Genomic DNA, 16,620 nt, shown 5'->3' on the forward strand with positions numbered 1-16,620 from the left:
GCTGTGTACCCAGTCCTGTGCTGGACATGCCATAGGCTTCAGAAATGAATCAGACTCAGTACCTGGGAGACAAGGATTCAATGCATAAATGATTGGTGTATCTAATTAAAGGCTTACCAGTGACAGAAGGTGGTAGAGAATGAAGGCCAGCAAGTGGTGGTGATGATGGAGTGGTGAGAAAAGTTTCTTAGAGGAGGCAGCCTTTGAGCCAAGCCTTGAAGGGTGGGAAGGACTTGGATAGATGGAGGCGAGGGTTAGAGGAATTCCTGGTAGAGGCAACCAGCTGAAGAGAGACCAGGGAGAGGACTGAATGAGTGGGTCTGAGATGAACCTGGGAGGATGGAGAGGACGTGGATACACACACACACACACACACACACACACACACACACACACACACCAGCATCATTTTGCTGAGTGTCCCTAGAAGTATAGGCTCTGTCAGATGTAGGTCCTTTTCCTGAGCTTGCAACTTGCCTGGGACAGTATACGTGATACAAATCAATAAAAGCAGACATGCTATGACCCAGCAGCAGCCTGGTGTATCCTGAAGAAGGCAGAGTTATGAAACTGCAGGTTGGGGACAGGGGAAGGGCACCATTCAGGCCAACTATGGAGAGGTCCTTGGAGGAGAGTGGACGGCTGCAGGAGGGCCGGGGGGTGGGGAGGAAAGGGGCTCCAAGCTTCACTCTGCCCTCGCTGAGAGTGACATTCTGAGAGACCCTGGGGCTTTTGTACAAAATGGGGGCCAAGTTCATCCATCCACAGAGCAGGTTTCTTGACTGCCACCATCTGCGGGCGGGGCGGGATCGGGGGTGGGGGAGGGAGGCAGAAAGTGGCTGCCCGTCAGCCCCTACACCCTTGCCCCCTCTGGCCCCTCCCTGACACCCGACTTCGTCCATCCTCTCCTCTCCAATACCTTCTTCAGCATGGTTTCCTTTCCTTCTCTGGCCGCGCCTCCTTCTCCAGCCTCTGTCGTGGTCTTACTTCTCCCCGATGGACACCTTCTCCCTGGGTGACTTCATCCACACCAGGCTTCAGCTCCACATCTCAGCCCTTCAGTCTCCCCTGGGCTCCAGATCCGGCCTGGGCATCTGTCCCACACCTCACTCTGTCCCTCACCTCTCCCACACCTGCTCTTCCTCCTCAGGCTTTACTTCAAGGTATAACTCCATCTGGGACTTCCCTGACGGTCCAGTGGTTAAGACTTCCCGCTTCCAATGCAGGGGCGCGGATTCGATGCCTGGTGGGGGAACTAAGATATCACTCCATCATCAACCCATCTTCGGCGAGACATCCCTGGCTCCTCCATTCTGATGCCTCACATCCAACCAGCACAGGTCTGGGTCGATATTATCTCCTACAAAGCTCCTGACTGAATGAATAAATGAATGAATGCGAGCTTGCTGGAGGCGGGGCCAGGCGGGGTAGAGACCCGACCACTTGCAGCCATAGAGTCCGCCCAGAGGCTGGCGCTAGAGTGGTCGCATGCGTGGCGGCGTGCGTCGCGTTCTCTCGGAAGTCTCCGAGGGCGGAGGCGGAAACGGAAACCTACCGAGGGCCGACGAGGCCTCTTGACGCGTGCGGAGGCTGCGTTTACGTGGTGAGCGGGTGTGGCGGGACACCGGCAGGGTCAGCTCGGGTTGCTTTGGGACGTGAGGGCTGGGGGCCGAAGGATTCGGGGCCAGCGTGTCTGGAGGGGCAGGTGGGCGGGCCCCGAGGGCTGGGGGCCGAGAGGGGCGGGGTCGCGGCGGGGCCTGAGGAGCGGAGGCCGGGGGACCCGGACCCGGACCCAGGGTCGAAGCCCGGGCACCCTGTCCCGGGAGAGGATCCGCCGGCCCTGAGCTCCCTGTGCCGCAGTCCCTAGGTCTCATGGCGGTCCGAGCGTCGTTCGAGAACAACTGTGAGGTCGGCTGCTTTGCTAAACTTACCAACACCTACTGCCTGGTGGCCATCGGAGGGTCGGAGAACTTCTATAGGTGCGGCGGGAGCCCCGGGCCCGCGGGCAGCGTGTGGGTGGGTGGCTGGGAGGGGTACTTGGGAGTCTGGGGCTCGGGCAGAGGGAGGGCTCATCAGGCCCCCCAGCCCCGTGACCACCAAGTCCTTGTCCCTACAGTGTGTTCGAGGGTGAGCTTGCTGATACCATCCCTGTGGTGCACGCCTCCATCGCCGGCTGCCGCATCATCGGGCGCATGTGTGTGGGTAAGCTAGCTGGAAGTCGCCGAGGGAGGAAAGGGAGCCTCCCAGCGCCTTTAATTATACCCCTAGAAGGGACCCCGGGTGACCCAGGGATTCCCAGGCTTTCATCCATTATCTCCAGGGACTACAGAATCTCTCAGGCCTGTGGTGGACCCTAAGTGTCAACAGATCAGGGACAACCTCTGGCAAAGGCTTCTGGATCATTGTAATCACAAATAACATTAAGGGCTTTCACTTTGACCCTTGTTTCAGTCCTTGTTCACGAAGACCCTGGGAGGTCGGAAGTATTGGCCTAATTTGACTGATGAGGAAGCTGAGACTCAAAGAACCCAAGTGACTCGCCCAGTTCCACACCTGGTGTGAGGGAAGATTGGATTGTCATCTCTCCCTGGCCACTGACTCTGGGCAAATTGCTTCCACTTGCTGAGCATCTATTTCTGCCTCTAAAAAATGACAAGCTAAGATTCTGGGGCATACTGTTCAGTTTCCCATTCCAATCTTCAGTTTCCTTTACCATGTACCCCTATATCTCTCAGCACGGTTGACTCTGGCCATTTGTCCTTTCTTTGAGCTGGGTCTGTCTGCCTTTACTGCCTCCCCTTCTTTCTAGTTTTGCTGAAATAGGAGTTTGTTCCTTTATTTTAAATCATAAGCCTGATGATCTTGGACTCAGTATTTTCTTATTCAGGCAGAACATTTTTATCTCTAACCATGACCTTTGGACTTGAAGCTAGTTCTTATGTAACAAGGGAGAACTTAACCTGACCTTTGGTGTTTTTTTTTTTTTTTTTTTATGATGGGAGAAACTCATAGTTGAGAAGTTCAGAGTTGTGTCCTTGCAGAGTTAGGCAGAGGTTTAGTCATTGTTGTCACAAGATAATTGTGGTTCATTCATGTTGCTGTGTACTGTGTTTTGTGTAAGTATACCAGGGTGTATTCATTCATTCTGTTGATAGTGGGTATTTGGGTAGTTTTCAGTTGGGTCTGTTATGAGTATTGCTGCTATGTTTCTTAGTGAACAAATGTATGTATTTCTGTTGGATATATAATACCTTGGAGAGGAATGGCTGAGTATTCAATGTAGTAGATGATGCCACATAATTATCTGAAGTGGTTGGCCAGTTTATACTCCTATTGGTTGCTCCATATATCTTTGCCAACACTTGGTATTGACATTCTTTTAAAAAATTTAGCCATTCTGGTAGATTGGAGTGTTACTTCAGTTTCTTAAAATACAACTAATGCCCAAGAGCGCTTCCTGTTAGTCCTGGTTCCTCCTGGCTGATGATGGCGAATTGGGCAGGATGTGTTGGGACAAACTCCTAGGCAATCTCTGGCCTGCCCAGTGGGACTCCTGGTCCCCTGGGTGTTGTATGGATCAGTGGTTTGGAGGACTGGGGTCTGGGTCTAAAGCTTTGCTGGGGAAGCTAATTGGGCTGGATTGTATCCCCAGGCCCCAGGGCTCAGCAGGCATCTTGTGTATTCATGGTCCATCCTTGTCCCACCTTCCCTAACCTGGGTCTCCCCAGGGAACAGGCATGGTCTCCTGGTGCCCAGCAACGCCACCGACCAGGAGCTGCAACACATTCGCAACTGCCTACCAGACTCAGTGCAGATCCGGCGGGTGGAGGAGCGGCTCTCAGCCCTGGGCAATGTCACCACCTGCAACGACTACGTGGCCTTAGTCCACCCAGACCTGGACAGGGTGAGGTGGCCCAGGAGTCACAGGATACTAGCCGAGTCAGTGGTTAGCCACCATTCTTGCCCATCGGACAGGAATTAGGGGTATCTCTTGTGGTTTCTCTTTATACCCGGGCTCCTGCAGTTCAGACATTGGTTGGAATAGTGAACAGAGGCCTTCCATGGTGTGATCAGTGTCAGAAAGAAGCTAGGGAGTGTATTAGTCCTTCAGAATCAGGGAGATTGACCCATCTGGTCTTGAAGCCAGGGCTAGGAGAGAAGATTGACAGGTGAACTCTTGCCTGTGGGTTAGAGGAAAGGAGGGTAATGTGGCGACCAGCCTCTGGCTCTTCAGGGCATGCATGGATATTAGGGGCTCTATAGCTGGTCTAGACTCTGCTCCAAGCTGTATTCCCTCCTTTTTCTGGGTGAAGCTTCCATATGCAGCTACATAGCAGAGGAATGAGCTTAGGGAGTCATGCCCTGGGTGGGTCTGGGTGTGGAGGCCCTGGGTTCTTTGATCTGCTTGTTCTGGGCGCTGAGCACAGTACCTTTGGCTGACAGGAAACAGAAGAAATCCTGGCTGATGTGCTAAAGGTGGAAGTCTTCAGACAGACAGTAGCTGACCAGGTGTTGGTAGGAAGCTACTGTGTCTTCAGCAATCAGGGAGGGCTGGTGCATCCCAAGACTTCAATTGAAGACCAGGATGAGCTGTCCTCTCTCCTTCAGGTCCCCCTTGTGGTAAGCAGTCTTGTTCTCTGAGCTCTGTCTCCTGCTGGAGCAGATCCCTTTGCCCAGTATTCGGGAATCTAGGTTATTACCTGTCACAGTTTGGGTTTGGGCTGAGGGTCAGGGAGAGGGGCTTGGGGAGAGTCCTCATGACTTTGGCTGTTGGTGCCATGATCCACACTGAGCCGTCCCTTGGCAGGCGGGCACTGTGAACCGAGGCAGCGAGGTGATCGCCGCTGGGATGGTAGTGAACGACTGGTGTGCCTTCTGTGGCCTGGACACAACCAGCACAGAGCTGTCAGTGGTGGAGAGTGTTTTCAAGCTGAATGAAGCCCAGCCTAGCACCATTGCTACCAGCATGCGGGATTCCCTCATTGACAGGTATCTGGGCCTCTCTTCTTTGGAGGGGAGAGGAGGGGAGGGAGATGGCCACCTGTAATGGGAGCCACACTGAATTCATACTGGTAGGTTCTCCTTGCGTGTGAGGCCACATCTGCACACTGCTGAGCAAGCACAGGGTACAGTCCACAAGCATTGCCTGAGTATCTGCCTACTGCCGTCTTTGAAGACGCTGGCTCAGTGTATCCCTTCTGTAGTCTGTCTTATTTTATCACTGACCACATTCTTTTGCAGTTTGTATTTGCCTGTGTGTCAGTGTCCCCAGCCAGTAGCCTGAGACATGAAAGAGCTTTTTAATTGAAGGAGGGAGGGAAGGCTGCTTTTAGGAACTGAGGAGACGCAGGTGCCTAAGGGACTCAGGGGTGTGGGGAATGCATCAGAATCACCGTCATCTGGACTTTGTGGGTTTAAAACAAGAGTGGGTTCTTGGGCCCTAACCCTGGAAGGTTCTGGGGTGTTAGGCTCTAGAATCTCTTCCTTTGGAAGAGCAGCAGGTGCTGGATATTTAGTGCCTCCCCCCCACTCCCCCATTTAGGATGCCTCTCAAGGCACGCCATACCCAGCTAGCACAGGAGTCTTTATGAGGATAGAAACCCCAAAGTAGAGCAACTGTCCAGTAGCAGACTCCCTGCTTACAGGGGCAGAATTTCCCTTCATTTTCCCTCCTTTATTCATTCAATTGCTTGATGTTCATTGAACCCCATGGACAAGACCCCATGTGGGATAGTCAGGCAGCTTAGTGCTACATCCTGCCTCTGTGAGGGACTTAGATTGTAGCAGGGGAGAGAAGATGTAGTGGCCATATATAACTTAGCTACCTTCAAAGAAGAAGTAAAAGGTGGTTTTTGTGGTTTTGGAAGCTCCTGTGATACACTTTCTGGAATCCAGGAAGGTTTTGGGGAGGACAGATCATTTAGTCTGGGCTTCAGGGAATGAGTAGGTAATTGAATATGCGAAGATAGGGTGGGGAAGCACTTCAGACAGAACCAGGGATGGGGAATTGTGGAAGGTGTGAAGGGGAAAGGTTTTATTCCTAGTGTTGAGGACTCTGAATGCCCATGTCAAGAAGTTTTGACTGTAGGTGTTTTGGGGTTTTTTTTTGTTTTGTTTTGTTTTGTTTTGTTTTTGCGGTACGCGGGCCTCCCACTGTTGCGGTCTCTCCCGTTGTGGAGCACAGGCTCCAGACGCGCAGGCTCAGCGGCCATGGCTCATGGGCCCAGCCGCTCCGCGGCATGTGGGATCTTCCCAGACCGGGGCACGAACCCATGTCCCCTGCATCGGCAGGCGGACTCTCAACCACTGCGCCACCAGGGAAGCACAACTGTAGGTGTTTTGCCCTTCAGTTTATGTTCGGATACTTGTTAATGTAGTTTCTTGCCATCACCCCTCAGATACTGATTCCCTCAATTTGGCATGGGACCCAACCATGTGTGGTTGTTTTAATAATCTTTCCTGAGTGATTCTGATGAGGGCAGTTTGGAGACCACACTGACAGACTCTGCTCTCAGCACTGGAGAGCAGTTGAAAGGGTCTGAACAGGAAAGTGGTACCAGTGGTTTTGTTATTTGTTCAACAACTTTTTTTTGAGCACCTACTATGTGCCAGACAGTAGTGATGGGGTGATGAATAAAATATACCCTTCCTCCTCTTTGGAACATTGAACCTCATAAAGAAAACAGTACTTCCACAATTAACCATTTAATTAAAGAACAAAACAAAACTTCTTAGCAACCTAAGAACAGAAAGAAATTTCTGTAACCTGATAATTGTTACCTACTAAACTATAGCAAATGTTGTATTTAATGGTGAAACTTCAGAAACTGCCAGGCAGAACTGCCTACAGTCAGCAGCCCTGGTCAGCATTGCACTTAAGATAAAGAAATGGGTGTTGGAAAAGAAGAGACAAAACTCATTAGCCTCCTTTGGTTTTGAACCTGTTGAGTTTGAGGTGCCCATGAGACCTTACAAGGAAGGTGTCAGGTAGGGGATTAGAAATATGTATTTCAACTTCCCCAAAGTTCTTTCATTTCTCCTATTTAAGATTTTATGAGAAAAAGCCAATCCTAGGAAAACTAAGATAGAATCCAACTTTTTTCGTACTTTAAAGAGAGAAATAAAAACTTCAGATAACAAAAAAACAAACAAACAAAAAAACCCTAAAAGAAATATGTACTTCAGGGAATTCCCTAGTGGTCCAGTGGTTAGAACTTGGTGCTTTCATTGCCAAGGGCCTGGGTTCAGTCCCTGTTCCGGGAGCTAAGATCCCACAAGCCGCGAGGGGTGGCCGAAAAAAAGAAAAACATACTTCACTTTTATAATCATGCACATGATTATCACCTCCGGGAAGAATGTTCTGGCCGCAGCCCTGCCACTAGAGGATTTGGGGCCTGGACGTGTCCCTTCACCTCTCTGAGCCACCTTGTTCCCTTGTCTAATGTCTGTTGGGCTTGACCTGTGAGGCTCTGATTTATGATCAGTTAACGATTTGAATAAGTTATTGAGTTCACCCACCCGAGTGGAGGAGTTACTTTTAGTTTTTAAGCACTGAGAGTGCTAGACTGGATTTGTGACTTGTGGGAGCAGTGGAATCTGGAAGGGGCTCTGTGTGTGGCTCTTCGGGGCTGAGCTGGAACAGAGGTCCTGGGGTAAGGGTGGAGGCAAGCATCTTGAGAATGGAGGGTGAGCTGTGCTCTGTGAAGCACCTACTGACAGTGCTCCTTCTGTCTCTAGCCTCACCTGAGTCACCTTCCATACTCTTCATGGGCTCCTGGCTCTGGACCTTGGCTCCGTCCCCATGCCCCACCCAGACTGTCCTGGATGCTGGCAGGGTGGTGGCAGAGAGCTCACCTGGACTCAGTGGCTGGATGCCCAGCCCTTCTTCACCTGTGCCCATCTCCTGAATCTATAGTTACTGCAAAACTCTGCCACATCATGCTGGCCGGCAGGTCCTATGGCTTCTGGCTGAGAGCTCTGTTGTCTGTGCCAACCCATTAAAGGGCAGCTTCTTCCAGCCATTCTGAATGTGTTATTTGGGGACCTCAGCCTGCACTCAGCCTCCCACCATTGTTCCAGAGGGGAGGTGGGGTAGGATGCACACACACACCCTTAGTTCTACAGTCTCCCACTTCTCTCCCCCCATCACCAGATGGGCGGTTTCATCCCAGGACAAGAGGAAGCAGCACTCTCCACTGTATTTCTCCCATTTTCCACACAACTTCAGCCTCATACTTTTGGCTTCAAAGTTGAGAGTCTGTTTCAACTCTCTCCTAGGCCAGTGTGAGGATCCTGAAGGGCTCTGGGCACCGGGCTACAGGGCAGTCTTGTCCTCTTTGACCCAGGGTGGGTGGAGGTTTGCTGGCCTGGCTGCTAGGTTCCCAGGACCGCCTCAGACCAGTCTCGGTAGGCCCTTTCCTTTAGGGCCTTGGGTGGGTGCGGAGCCGGGCTGGAGATGCGAGGGTAGCTGGGGCGGCTCCAAGCGTCTCCGAGCTGCTCGCGGGGCGGGGCCCCGGGACTTCGGGGCGGGTGTGGCCGGTTGCTGGCGGGTGGCTCTGGTTTGCTGGGCCCCGCCCCTGTGCCCTGAAAGCTTCCTCGCTTGTGGTGGGGGGGGCGGGGTTCGTGCGCCATGACGTCGCGACGCCAGTCCTTCCAGACGCCGCTGCGCAGGCGAGCCGGGAGCTGAGGCCGGCGCTGGGATTCTACTGACCGGCGGCTCGGGCGGTGCGAGGTGAGGGTCGGGCCCGGCCGGGGCGGGGGTGGCGTGTGGTCCGTCCCGTACCTGACGGGCCTCTCGTCCTGCAGAACATGGGAGCTCAGCTGACCGGTGGCCAGGGCGCCGCGCAGCCCCAGCCGCAGCCCCAACCCCAACCCCAACCCCAACCTCAGACCCACCCCCAACCCCAGCCCGCGGCGCCCGAGGGCCCTGGGCGGCCCTGGCCAGAGCCCGGCCCCTGGGGGCCGCTGGACGACGTGCGCTTCCTTATCGTCTGCACCTCCTGGTACTGACTCGTCGCCCTCCGCACTTACCGCCCGCCGCCTCCTGTCATCCCGTCCGCCTCTCCTGCTCGGGTCCTTGTCGTCTCTCCCCACCTTCCGCCACCCCGGAGACGCGCGGAGAGTCGGGGAGCTCGCTGGGGACTGGAAGGAAGCCTCCTCCGCAGCCTCGCCTCGGGGCACCGTCTTGCCTCTGGCCCCTCCCGCTACCCCAGATTCACTGGCTTCTCAGCCTGCACCCAGACCAGCTCAGACCTTCGTGTGCATCTCCACCCCACAGTTTTCTCCAGCCGTCTGGGTGCTGGGGCAGCCTTCCCTGTCACTGGCTTCCAGAACCAGGCCAGGGCTCTTGGTAAGAAGACCCCAAGGCTGCTGACCTAATCTCACCTCATTTTTCCCTGTTGCCAAGAACTGGGCTCTTGCTTTTGTCCTTGGTCATCGCACCATGTGCCTTGACTTCAGAAAAGACCTTGCCACAGTGAACCTGCCCATACCTCTCCTGGGAGGGGTTGCTCTGCCATCCTGGGTGCCACGCTGGCATATCTGGCTGTTTTCCTGAGACCCCAGTAACAGAGGGCCTCCAGGGCCAGCCTTTTGGAGAGAGGGGGCATCTGATTTTTGGCCGGCAGATGAGATGCATGGGGCAGCTCCCAGACAGCCCAAAGCACCCTGTCTCCCAGAAGCTTCTTAAGGCCACCCAGAACTTGATCCTTGTTCCCACGTCCCAGGGAAATGACACACTCCGTATTTTTGTTTTATTTAGAAATGATTTAAAAAACATTATACAAAGGCTGATCAGTTTAAAATGTGACTGACACTGAAATGCTGTGATGTTCCCCAGACTGAGGGGAAGCTGGGCTCTGGGGCCCCCAGTGCTTTGCCCCTCTGTCTGCCCTGTCCTGGGATGATGGACAAACGGATGACCAGAAGGCAGGAGAATCCATGATTGGAAGCCTCCAGGCTGAGCCCTCTCTGGGCCTGGCCCTGCATCCCTCACATCTGCAGCCTGGGCTGCCTGCCTCCATCTCCTGCTCTTTCTCAGCTGACCTCGGTAGTACCAGGAGCCAGTGGGGAGCCTGGGGGGCCTAGAGCTTTCAAGAAGTGAGAGCACCAACCTGAGGAGTGGAGAGGGACCCGGAAGGGGAGAAGAGAGGCCAAGAAAAGATGGATAAAAGAGACACTTCTGATCTCATCTTGGACCCTAGAGGGGTCTAGCAAGCCCACTGGATGGCCTGGGCAAGTAACAGCCTCTCTGTGCTTCATTTGAGGGCACAGTGAGAGTTATCCTTGGCCTCCCAGGGACTGCATGAGTTACATGTGAGCGGACAGGGGTGAGCTAATAAAGTGCTTTGCAAAGTATAAAACACTGTACAAACCTATGAATCACTAATATCTCTGCAGTTGTTCCCCACCCGCCCCAGGGAGCCCGCCCTTGGCCAAAATGAGAAAAAACAAGGATGATGACGGGGAACACAGTGGACCCATATAGGTGTCTCTGGGATGAGAGATTTTGCTCAAGACAGCTCCCAGAGTCCCTGTCTGCTACAGGTTAAGCAGACTCAAAGCCCAGAGGCCACGGGGTGGGGGCAAGGCCCATGCAGGCTTAGAGGCCCTGCCGGCACCCTGAAGACTGACAACTCAGCTTGGATTTGGCAGGGAGCCAGTGGACTTAGTTGAACCCATTGGTTTTGCCTCCGGCTCCTTAGTGACAAGCAGGGCTGCCTCTTACTGGGTTGGCGTGAGGCAAGCCGAGCCCTAGGAATTCCTGCCAGAGACAGTGAGGGGCGGGCCCCTAGGCTTGGGGTTCTTACCAGTTGTGGCTGCCCTTTTCCGAAGAGCAATGCAGGGTGATGGGCCCAGAGAGCTGGGTTAGCAGGGGCCAAGCTCATGGTATAAACACTGCTTCTGGGCTGAGAGATTGAATTGGTCTCAGGGTAGCTAGGGATGTGGGCTCTGAGCACTTCAGAAGGCTGCCCTGGGTCCCTTGCCCCAAGGCCGTGAGAATGTTGGCCCAGAGCTATTTCCGTCTCACCTCACTAGTCAGGCTGAGTCCTCAGGCCACAAGCGACAGGCTGGAGCAGGGCCAGGGACTTGGGGGATGGGGAGAGGAACGGGAGAGTGGAGGACAGCTACAAACTCAGATCAGCCTCCAGAGATGGGGTCAGCTCCTGCTCCAGCCCTTCAGCCTCATTAGCAGGGCCCAGCTCCTGGCGTGTCTGGGCACTAGAGTGGCCTTAACAGCACCTTGGTCCTTATCGCTGGGGGGGAGGGCTGGCCTCATCACCAAGACAGTCACCTCTAATTCACCTAAAGCCTCAAGCAGCCTTTGCAGAATGGGACTTTAAACAATAGTGACAGGACATTGAAATATTCACGACATGACAGCTGGGTCCTTGTCAGACCCAGCTGGGCCACAGCCCTGCCTGCAGCATGTGACCCTAAATCCTGGGTCTCAGAGGAGACTCTGACATGTGGAGCAGGTTTCCTGAGGGATCTGCTGTTGCCAGCAGAGGAAACCCAGGCTTGTTGCCCACTGTGTCGGCAGCAGGGGTCCTGTAGCCTTGGAGGACAGTGGGGTAGGGGTGGGGGGACATCTGACCAGCAGGTGTTGGCAATGGGGGACCAGGACTGGTGGCATCTCCCAGATGGGGCTGAGAGCGCTAGCGCTGGCTTCCCACAGCAGGTGCTGGGTCCAGCCAGGTACAGATGGTGCTGTGGTGCCTCATGGACGCCACAGGGCGCAGTGACCATGGGCCTCCTCCTGGCATGGTCCCTGCCTCCTGATGGGGCCTGGCCTATTCCCTTGAGTAGGGAGCAGTTTACCCAGGACAGAAGGCTGGCAGCTGGGTGCCAGACACCCACCCTGGGGCACAGCTGCCATCACTCCCTGCCCCATGCTCAGCCTAGGCCAATGCACCACCACTTCAGCTACATGACCCCTGGCCTAGGGCCATGCTGGCCCCGGTGGGCAGTGGCCAGAGCTGCCCCTCAGACCCTGGTGAGGAAGGGCCTGGCTGGCCAGACCGAGTGGACAGAGAGGGCTCTGGGCTGCTCACACCCACTCCTGGACTGGCCGCTTATAGTAGGTGACAGGCTGAGGGCCTGCCTTGTTCTTGAACTGGAAGATGGTGTAGACCAGCACCAGAATGCAGAGGGACAGGATGCAGGGGATGACCACGGCCACTGCATTCACAGAGCCTGGCACGTCGTTGATGGTCACCATGATGTCCACATCGTCCTGGGGCAGCCGCCGCTCCTTGCGCCTCTCCACCTCCTTCTGGTTGCAGCCCATCCAGTCACGCAGGATGTTGCGCGGGTAGCCTGGCTCCACGCTTAGTTTCTGGTTGTCGAATTTCCAGTAGTCCCGGCCCTTGTAGAAGTAGGTGTAATCTGCAGAAACACGGCCCATCATCACCATCCCGGACACTTCCCTGCACCTGTTCTGCGCCAGCGTGAGAGGGCCCAGGGTGCTGTGGCAGCGTGGAGGAGGGGTGCCTCTCCCACCTGGGAGGAGCCCAAGAGGAGCTCTGAAAGGTGGGTGGGCACATGACGTGGTGCGGGCGTGTTGGAACTCTTGGAGGTAGGCGTGTGGTGCCTCGCACACCCTGTGAGTGGTGTGGCTGGTTGTGGAGGATGACCTGCCCAGCTGCAGAGAGGCACCTGGGACCTGGAGCAGCCCTCCCTGTCGTCTCAAAGGTGCAGGAAGCCAAGCCACTGAGGGGCTGGAAGTAGCATTGGTAAGCTCATTTTGTGCTTCCCAGACAGGACTCTTCTCAGCGCTGGGTCTCAGCTCTACCATCCTGTGCCCATAGCCTCCCCCCTCCCCCATGTGAGTCAGATCAAGCCCGCAACTTAAGGCTTGGATGACACTGTCTGCATAGCTCTAGGGCTGAGCCAGCTCCTTCCTGAGCCAAGGGAGGCAGGGAGCAGGATTTCTCCTGTTGACGGAGGGCACTACCTCTTCGCAGTTATCATGGACTTTTTTTGGCTTGGCACACGTGACTGTGCAACACAGATTGCAGGGTCGCTGGGACCCTGCTGGGGGAGGGGCTGGAAGGAAAAGAGGCAGCAGGGCTTGGCAACCACCACAAGGCTCCCTGCAGCAGCCTCATGGCCCCACCAGTCCACAGACACAGCGCAACTCACACTCTCCTATTGGCCGGCTCCCCACCTTGGCTGGGATTTTCACTGGCTAAAGTTCTTGATGTCACCTGTCTCTGAGGCTCCCCAGAAAGTGAGACCATGTGTGTAAAGCATCAGGTACACAGGAGAGCCACCAAACAGCAGCTCTGCCCCTGTGGCTGCTGGCTTTCTTACCGGTGACGTCTCCTTGGAGAGCCCTTCCTGATGACCCTCTCTCACATGGCCCTCTGCCTAGATGCTCTCTCGCAAATGATTTCCCTTATTGCATTTGTTGCCACTTTATTTGTTTTTTGCCTCTAGACTGGAGCCAGGGATGCAAGGCAAGTCTTGTTCCAAGCTCCATCCCCAGCCCTCCCACACAACCTGCCTCTCAGCAATTATTGTGGAGTGAATGAATGACACCTGTCATTCCATAAAAACTAAAACAAGATGATAATGATGATAACAGCTAAAACTTACATGGCATGGGCCAAGTGCTCTACATAATTTATCTTACTTAATCCTCACAAAGCCCTATGAGGTAGGTACCATTATTATCCCCATTTTATAGATGAAGAAACTGAGGAGACTTAGGTGATTTGCACAAACTCTTAGTAAGTAGTGGAGGTGGGATATGAAACCAGCCAGGCTGGCTCCAGGGTCTGTGCTTTTGACCAGATGAGTGGAGATAGATTCAACAAATATCCGTGGATAGCCACTCTGCACCTGGCAAGTCCCAGCCCCTCTTCTTGAGAAGCTTCTAGTCTGGAGGGGGGAGAGGCTGTGAGTCAGCCTGGCCTCCAGGAGGAGCTTAGGAAATGTCTCATAATTAGAAAATGCTGCTCTCTTATCTTTAAGCCCTGTGAAAAAGCACCTTTGAACCACCACATCCATCATTTCAGATCTGATAACTTGAGGGACTCCTGGAGTACACCTGAGGACCACTGTTTGAGAAATGCTATCTGAGGGAATGAAGTCAGTCTGTGAAAACATCTCTCAATTGCGACTGATCCCTACAGATGAGAAACTGTGATTTGGCCACTGGTAAGAGAGGATTCATTTACTGTGTGAACATGGGTCGATATGAGGCAGTTGTCTTTGCCACCAGGCGGTGTTTCTCAAACCTGCGTACCTTGAGAGTATGCCCGTGGGCCCCGGTGAGACCCACGTGAAATCAGATCCCCCCCACCCCCCCGCTTCACAAAACCCGGCTGGGTTCTTACGTACATCCTTCCTTGCTGATGAAGGCCCCCTGGGGAGCCTGGGGGATGCCCTTCCACACGGTGATGGGCTTGGGATAGCCAGGGTCCGTGGCCCGCCGCTCCTCGCTGTAGCGCCAGTACCGCTCGCCTTTGAAAAAGTAGGTCTTGCCCACAGGTTCCCAGCGCAGAGCTGTATCAATGCCTTCTCGGGGCAGACAGCTGCCCAGCTCCCCCAGGCTGTGGGGGTACCCAGGCTCCACTGTCACCTCCTTAAACACCCAGTACTTGTCACCTGTGGCCAAGAGGAACCCAGGATTAGCCTTCCCCGGTCATTCATGCCGGAGGGTGTGGATAGAGCCACTGGCCCATCATCCACTGGGACCGAAGTCATTCATGAAGCCAGTGTCAGGGGGAGACAGCCCAGGTCCTGCTTGATCCCTGTGGCGGAGGAGGCTGAGGCCCCTTGGCCCAGGCAGAGCTTAGGGGGCAAGAAGCCAGAATCCAGTCTCAGATCCTGGGCAACTCACCCCACGCCGCCCAGGCTGCGTGCCTCACCCTCTTTTCCTTTCGTGTGACTTGCTCCTTTTTCCTTTCCGGGTGACCTCAGCCTCTCATGGCTTCACACACACACTAGTACTCCCCCTACCTTCTACCAGTGACACCCAACTCTGAGGCTGCCGCTCTCCCAGTGGACCTGGGCACCAGGCCCAGGACCCTGACTGCCCACCGTCCTCTGGGTCGGCTTCCGGAGTTCCTCCTCTGCACCCCAGGGGCTCCCTCCCTCACCACCTGTCTGCCTCCCAGGGTCCCCAGGAAGGTGGCATCACCCTGTCTTTCCTTCTCCTCTCAGCACTTAGCCTCTCACAAGGCCTGTCAACCTCCTATAGCCTCACTGCTCCTCCCTGGTACAGGCCTTACAGACATCGCCTCCTCAGCTCCAGCAGCCGTCTCAGAAACGGCCTCCTGCCTCTGCCTGGATTGCAGCCTGCCCTGTGGCTCTCTGCTGCTCAGAAACAAACAGTGAACTTCCAGCATTGCCCTGATGGATTAAGACCACAGTCCGGCTGGGCAGCCAGGGCTGCTCAGGACTCTCCCCTAAACTACCTTCCCAGGCCACTTCTCACAGCTCTCTGGTGGGGCTCCATGGCTGTCTGGTGGGTCTTCTAAAGCCCTTTGAGCTAGTCCTTTGCCCATGCTGTTCCTTCCCCTTGGAATGCTTTTCTCGTTCCTCACTATCTGAATCTTACCCTTCTGAGGCCTGGCCCAGGTCAAGATAATTGAAGTGAAACAAGCTAGCACAGGGTGGGCCTGCCATACAGCTAGTTCCCCCTCCTCCCCTGGCCTCTCCAGCCTGCGTGACCTCCCCGCTCCAGGCTCTTACAGAACTCACAGGGTGGCTTTCCAGGGAGCACTGGATGGTCTGTTGTCTGCACCACCCTCTACTTTGTGGGGGTGAGCCTTGTCACCCCACCAACTTCGGCACATACAGACCCGCAACAATCACTCCCTGACTTAATTTCCCTGCCTGCAGGGATCTGTCCTGTCAGATGGCAGTGTTTCTGTTAGGGCTAGAAGAACCCTTGCAGCTCATCTGCCTCCCACCCTGCCTCTTCCAGTTTACAGGTGGAAAAAGGGGGTCCCGAGAAGGGCAGGAAAGCATGCCAGGTCCTTCTGCACAGGCCACGTTACCTTTGAAGAAGACAAATCTTCCATCAGCCCTTTCATAGGCTGCGTCTATGCGGGCGGGCAGGCCTTTCCAGAACTGCTCGATCTGCATGGGGTAGCCCTCCTGTACCCGGTTATTACGCAGACGCCAGAACCAGCGATCCTGGGGGTTAAGGCAAGGAAAGAAAGAGGCATAGCCTTTGAACCCAGTGATCTCAGCCCTGGAGCTCAGGCCCCAACAACCCAACACGTTCCCCTGGGCCCAGCCTTGCAGCCCTCCCTGAAGTCTGTCCATTTACTGCTTCTATCGTTCAGAGCCCAATGAGGAAGATAAAATGCCCATCAACTCTCTTCTAAGAGACTTAGAAGACAAGCCTCTCTTCTAAGGCTCCTGATGGCTCTTGCTGCCCAAGGGGCCATGAGACAGCCAGCAGACAGGCCTGGTGGGCAGAGGAGGCGTGGGGGGAGCTGGAAGGGATGATGCAGGGCCTGGGATGACCACATGAGGGCAGCGGAGAGTCACCGACGTCAGCGGGGCCCCTCCCCAGGCTGGTGGGAAGCAGGGGTTGGTCACTGAGCCCGGGCAGAGTGCCCTCCTCACGGCTGGCTCCAGCCAGCAGGGTAAGGTCTGTGG

The 16,620-nt window shown here is 54.9% G+C and overlaps 3 protein-coding genes across 3 annotated transcripts in view; 2 read left to right on the forward strand and 1 right to left on the reverse strand.

The window, feature by feature from the left end:
• Positions 1-1,391: 1,391 nt before the first annotated feature.
• EIF6 (eukaryotic translation initiation factor 6) lies at positions 1,392-8,017 on the forward strand. Its single transcript, XM_059038092.2, is given in 9 exon segments — positions 1,392-1,487; positions 1,489-1,575; positions 1,577-1,603; positions 1,861-1,979; positions 2,117-2,202; positions 3,729-3,904; positions 4,444-4,620; positions 4,808-4,989; positions 7,738-8,017. Coding segments are annotated over 9 exon segments (960 nt in total). The 3' UTR covers positions 7,748-8,017.
• A 624-nt stretch (positions 8,018-8,641) lies between these two features.
• Positions 8,642-10,361, forward strand: MMP24OS (MMP24 opposite strand). The gene is made up of 2 exons (XM_059038117.2): positions 8,642-8,731; positions 8,806-10,361. The coding sequence occupies exon 2, from the start codon at positions 8,809-8,811 to the stop codon at positions 9,007-9,009; it is 201 nt and encodes a 66-aa protein (XP_058894100.1). The 5' UTR covers positions 8,642-8,731; positions 8,806-8,808; the 3' UTR covers positions 9,010-10,361.
• The window catches only part of MMP24 (matrix metallopeptidase 24), a 48,094-nt gene continuing 41,232 nt past the window's right edge, over positions 9,759-16,620 (reverse strand). Inside the window, exons 7-9 of the mRNA XM_059038013.2 lie at positions 16,011-16,149; positions 14,347-14,613; positions 9,759-12,387 (exon numbers count right to left, since the gene is read on the reverse strand). Of these exons, the coding sequence (XP_058893996.1) occupies positions 12,050-12,387; positions 14,347-14,613; positions 16,011-16,149 (744 nt within the window). The 3' untranslated portion in view covers positions 9,759-12,049. The remainder of the gene's footprint in view (positions 12,388-14,346; positions 14,614-16,010; positions 16,150-16,620) is intronic.

This window comes from Kogia breviceps, chromosome 14, assembly GCF_026419965.1.
Source record: "Kogia breviceps isolate mKogBre1 chromosome 14, mKogBre1 haplotype 1, whole genome shotgun sequence".
In the NCBI taxonomy this organism is placed as follows: Eukaryota; Metazoa; Chordata; class Mammalia; order Artiodactyla; family Physeteridae; genus Kogia; species Kogia breviceps.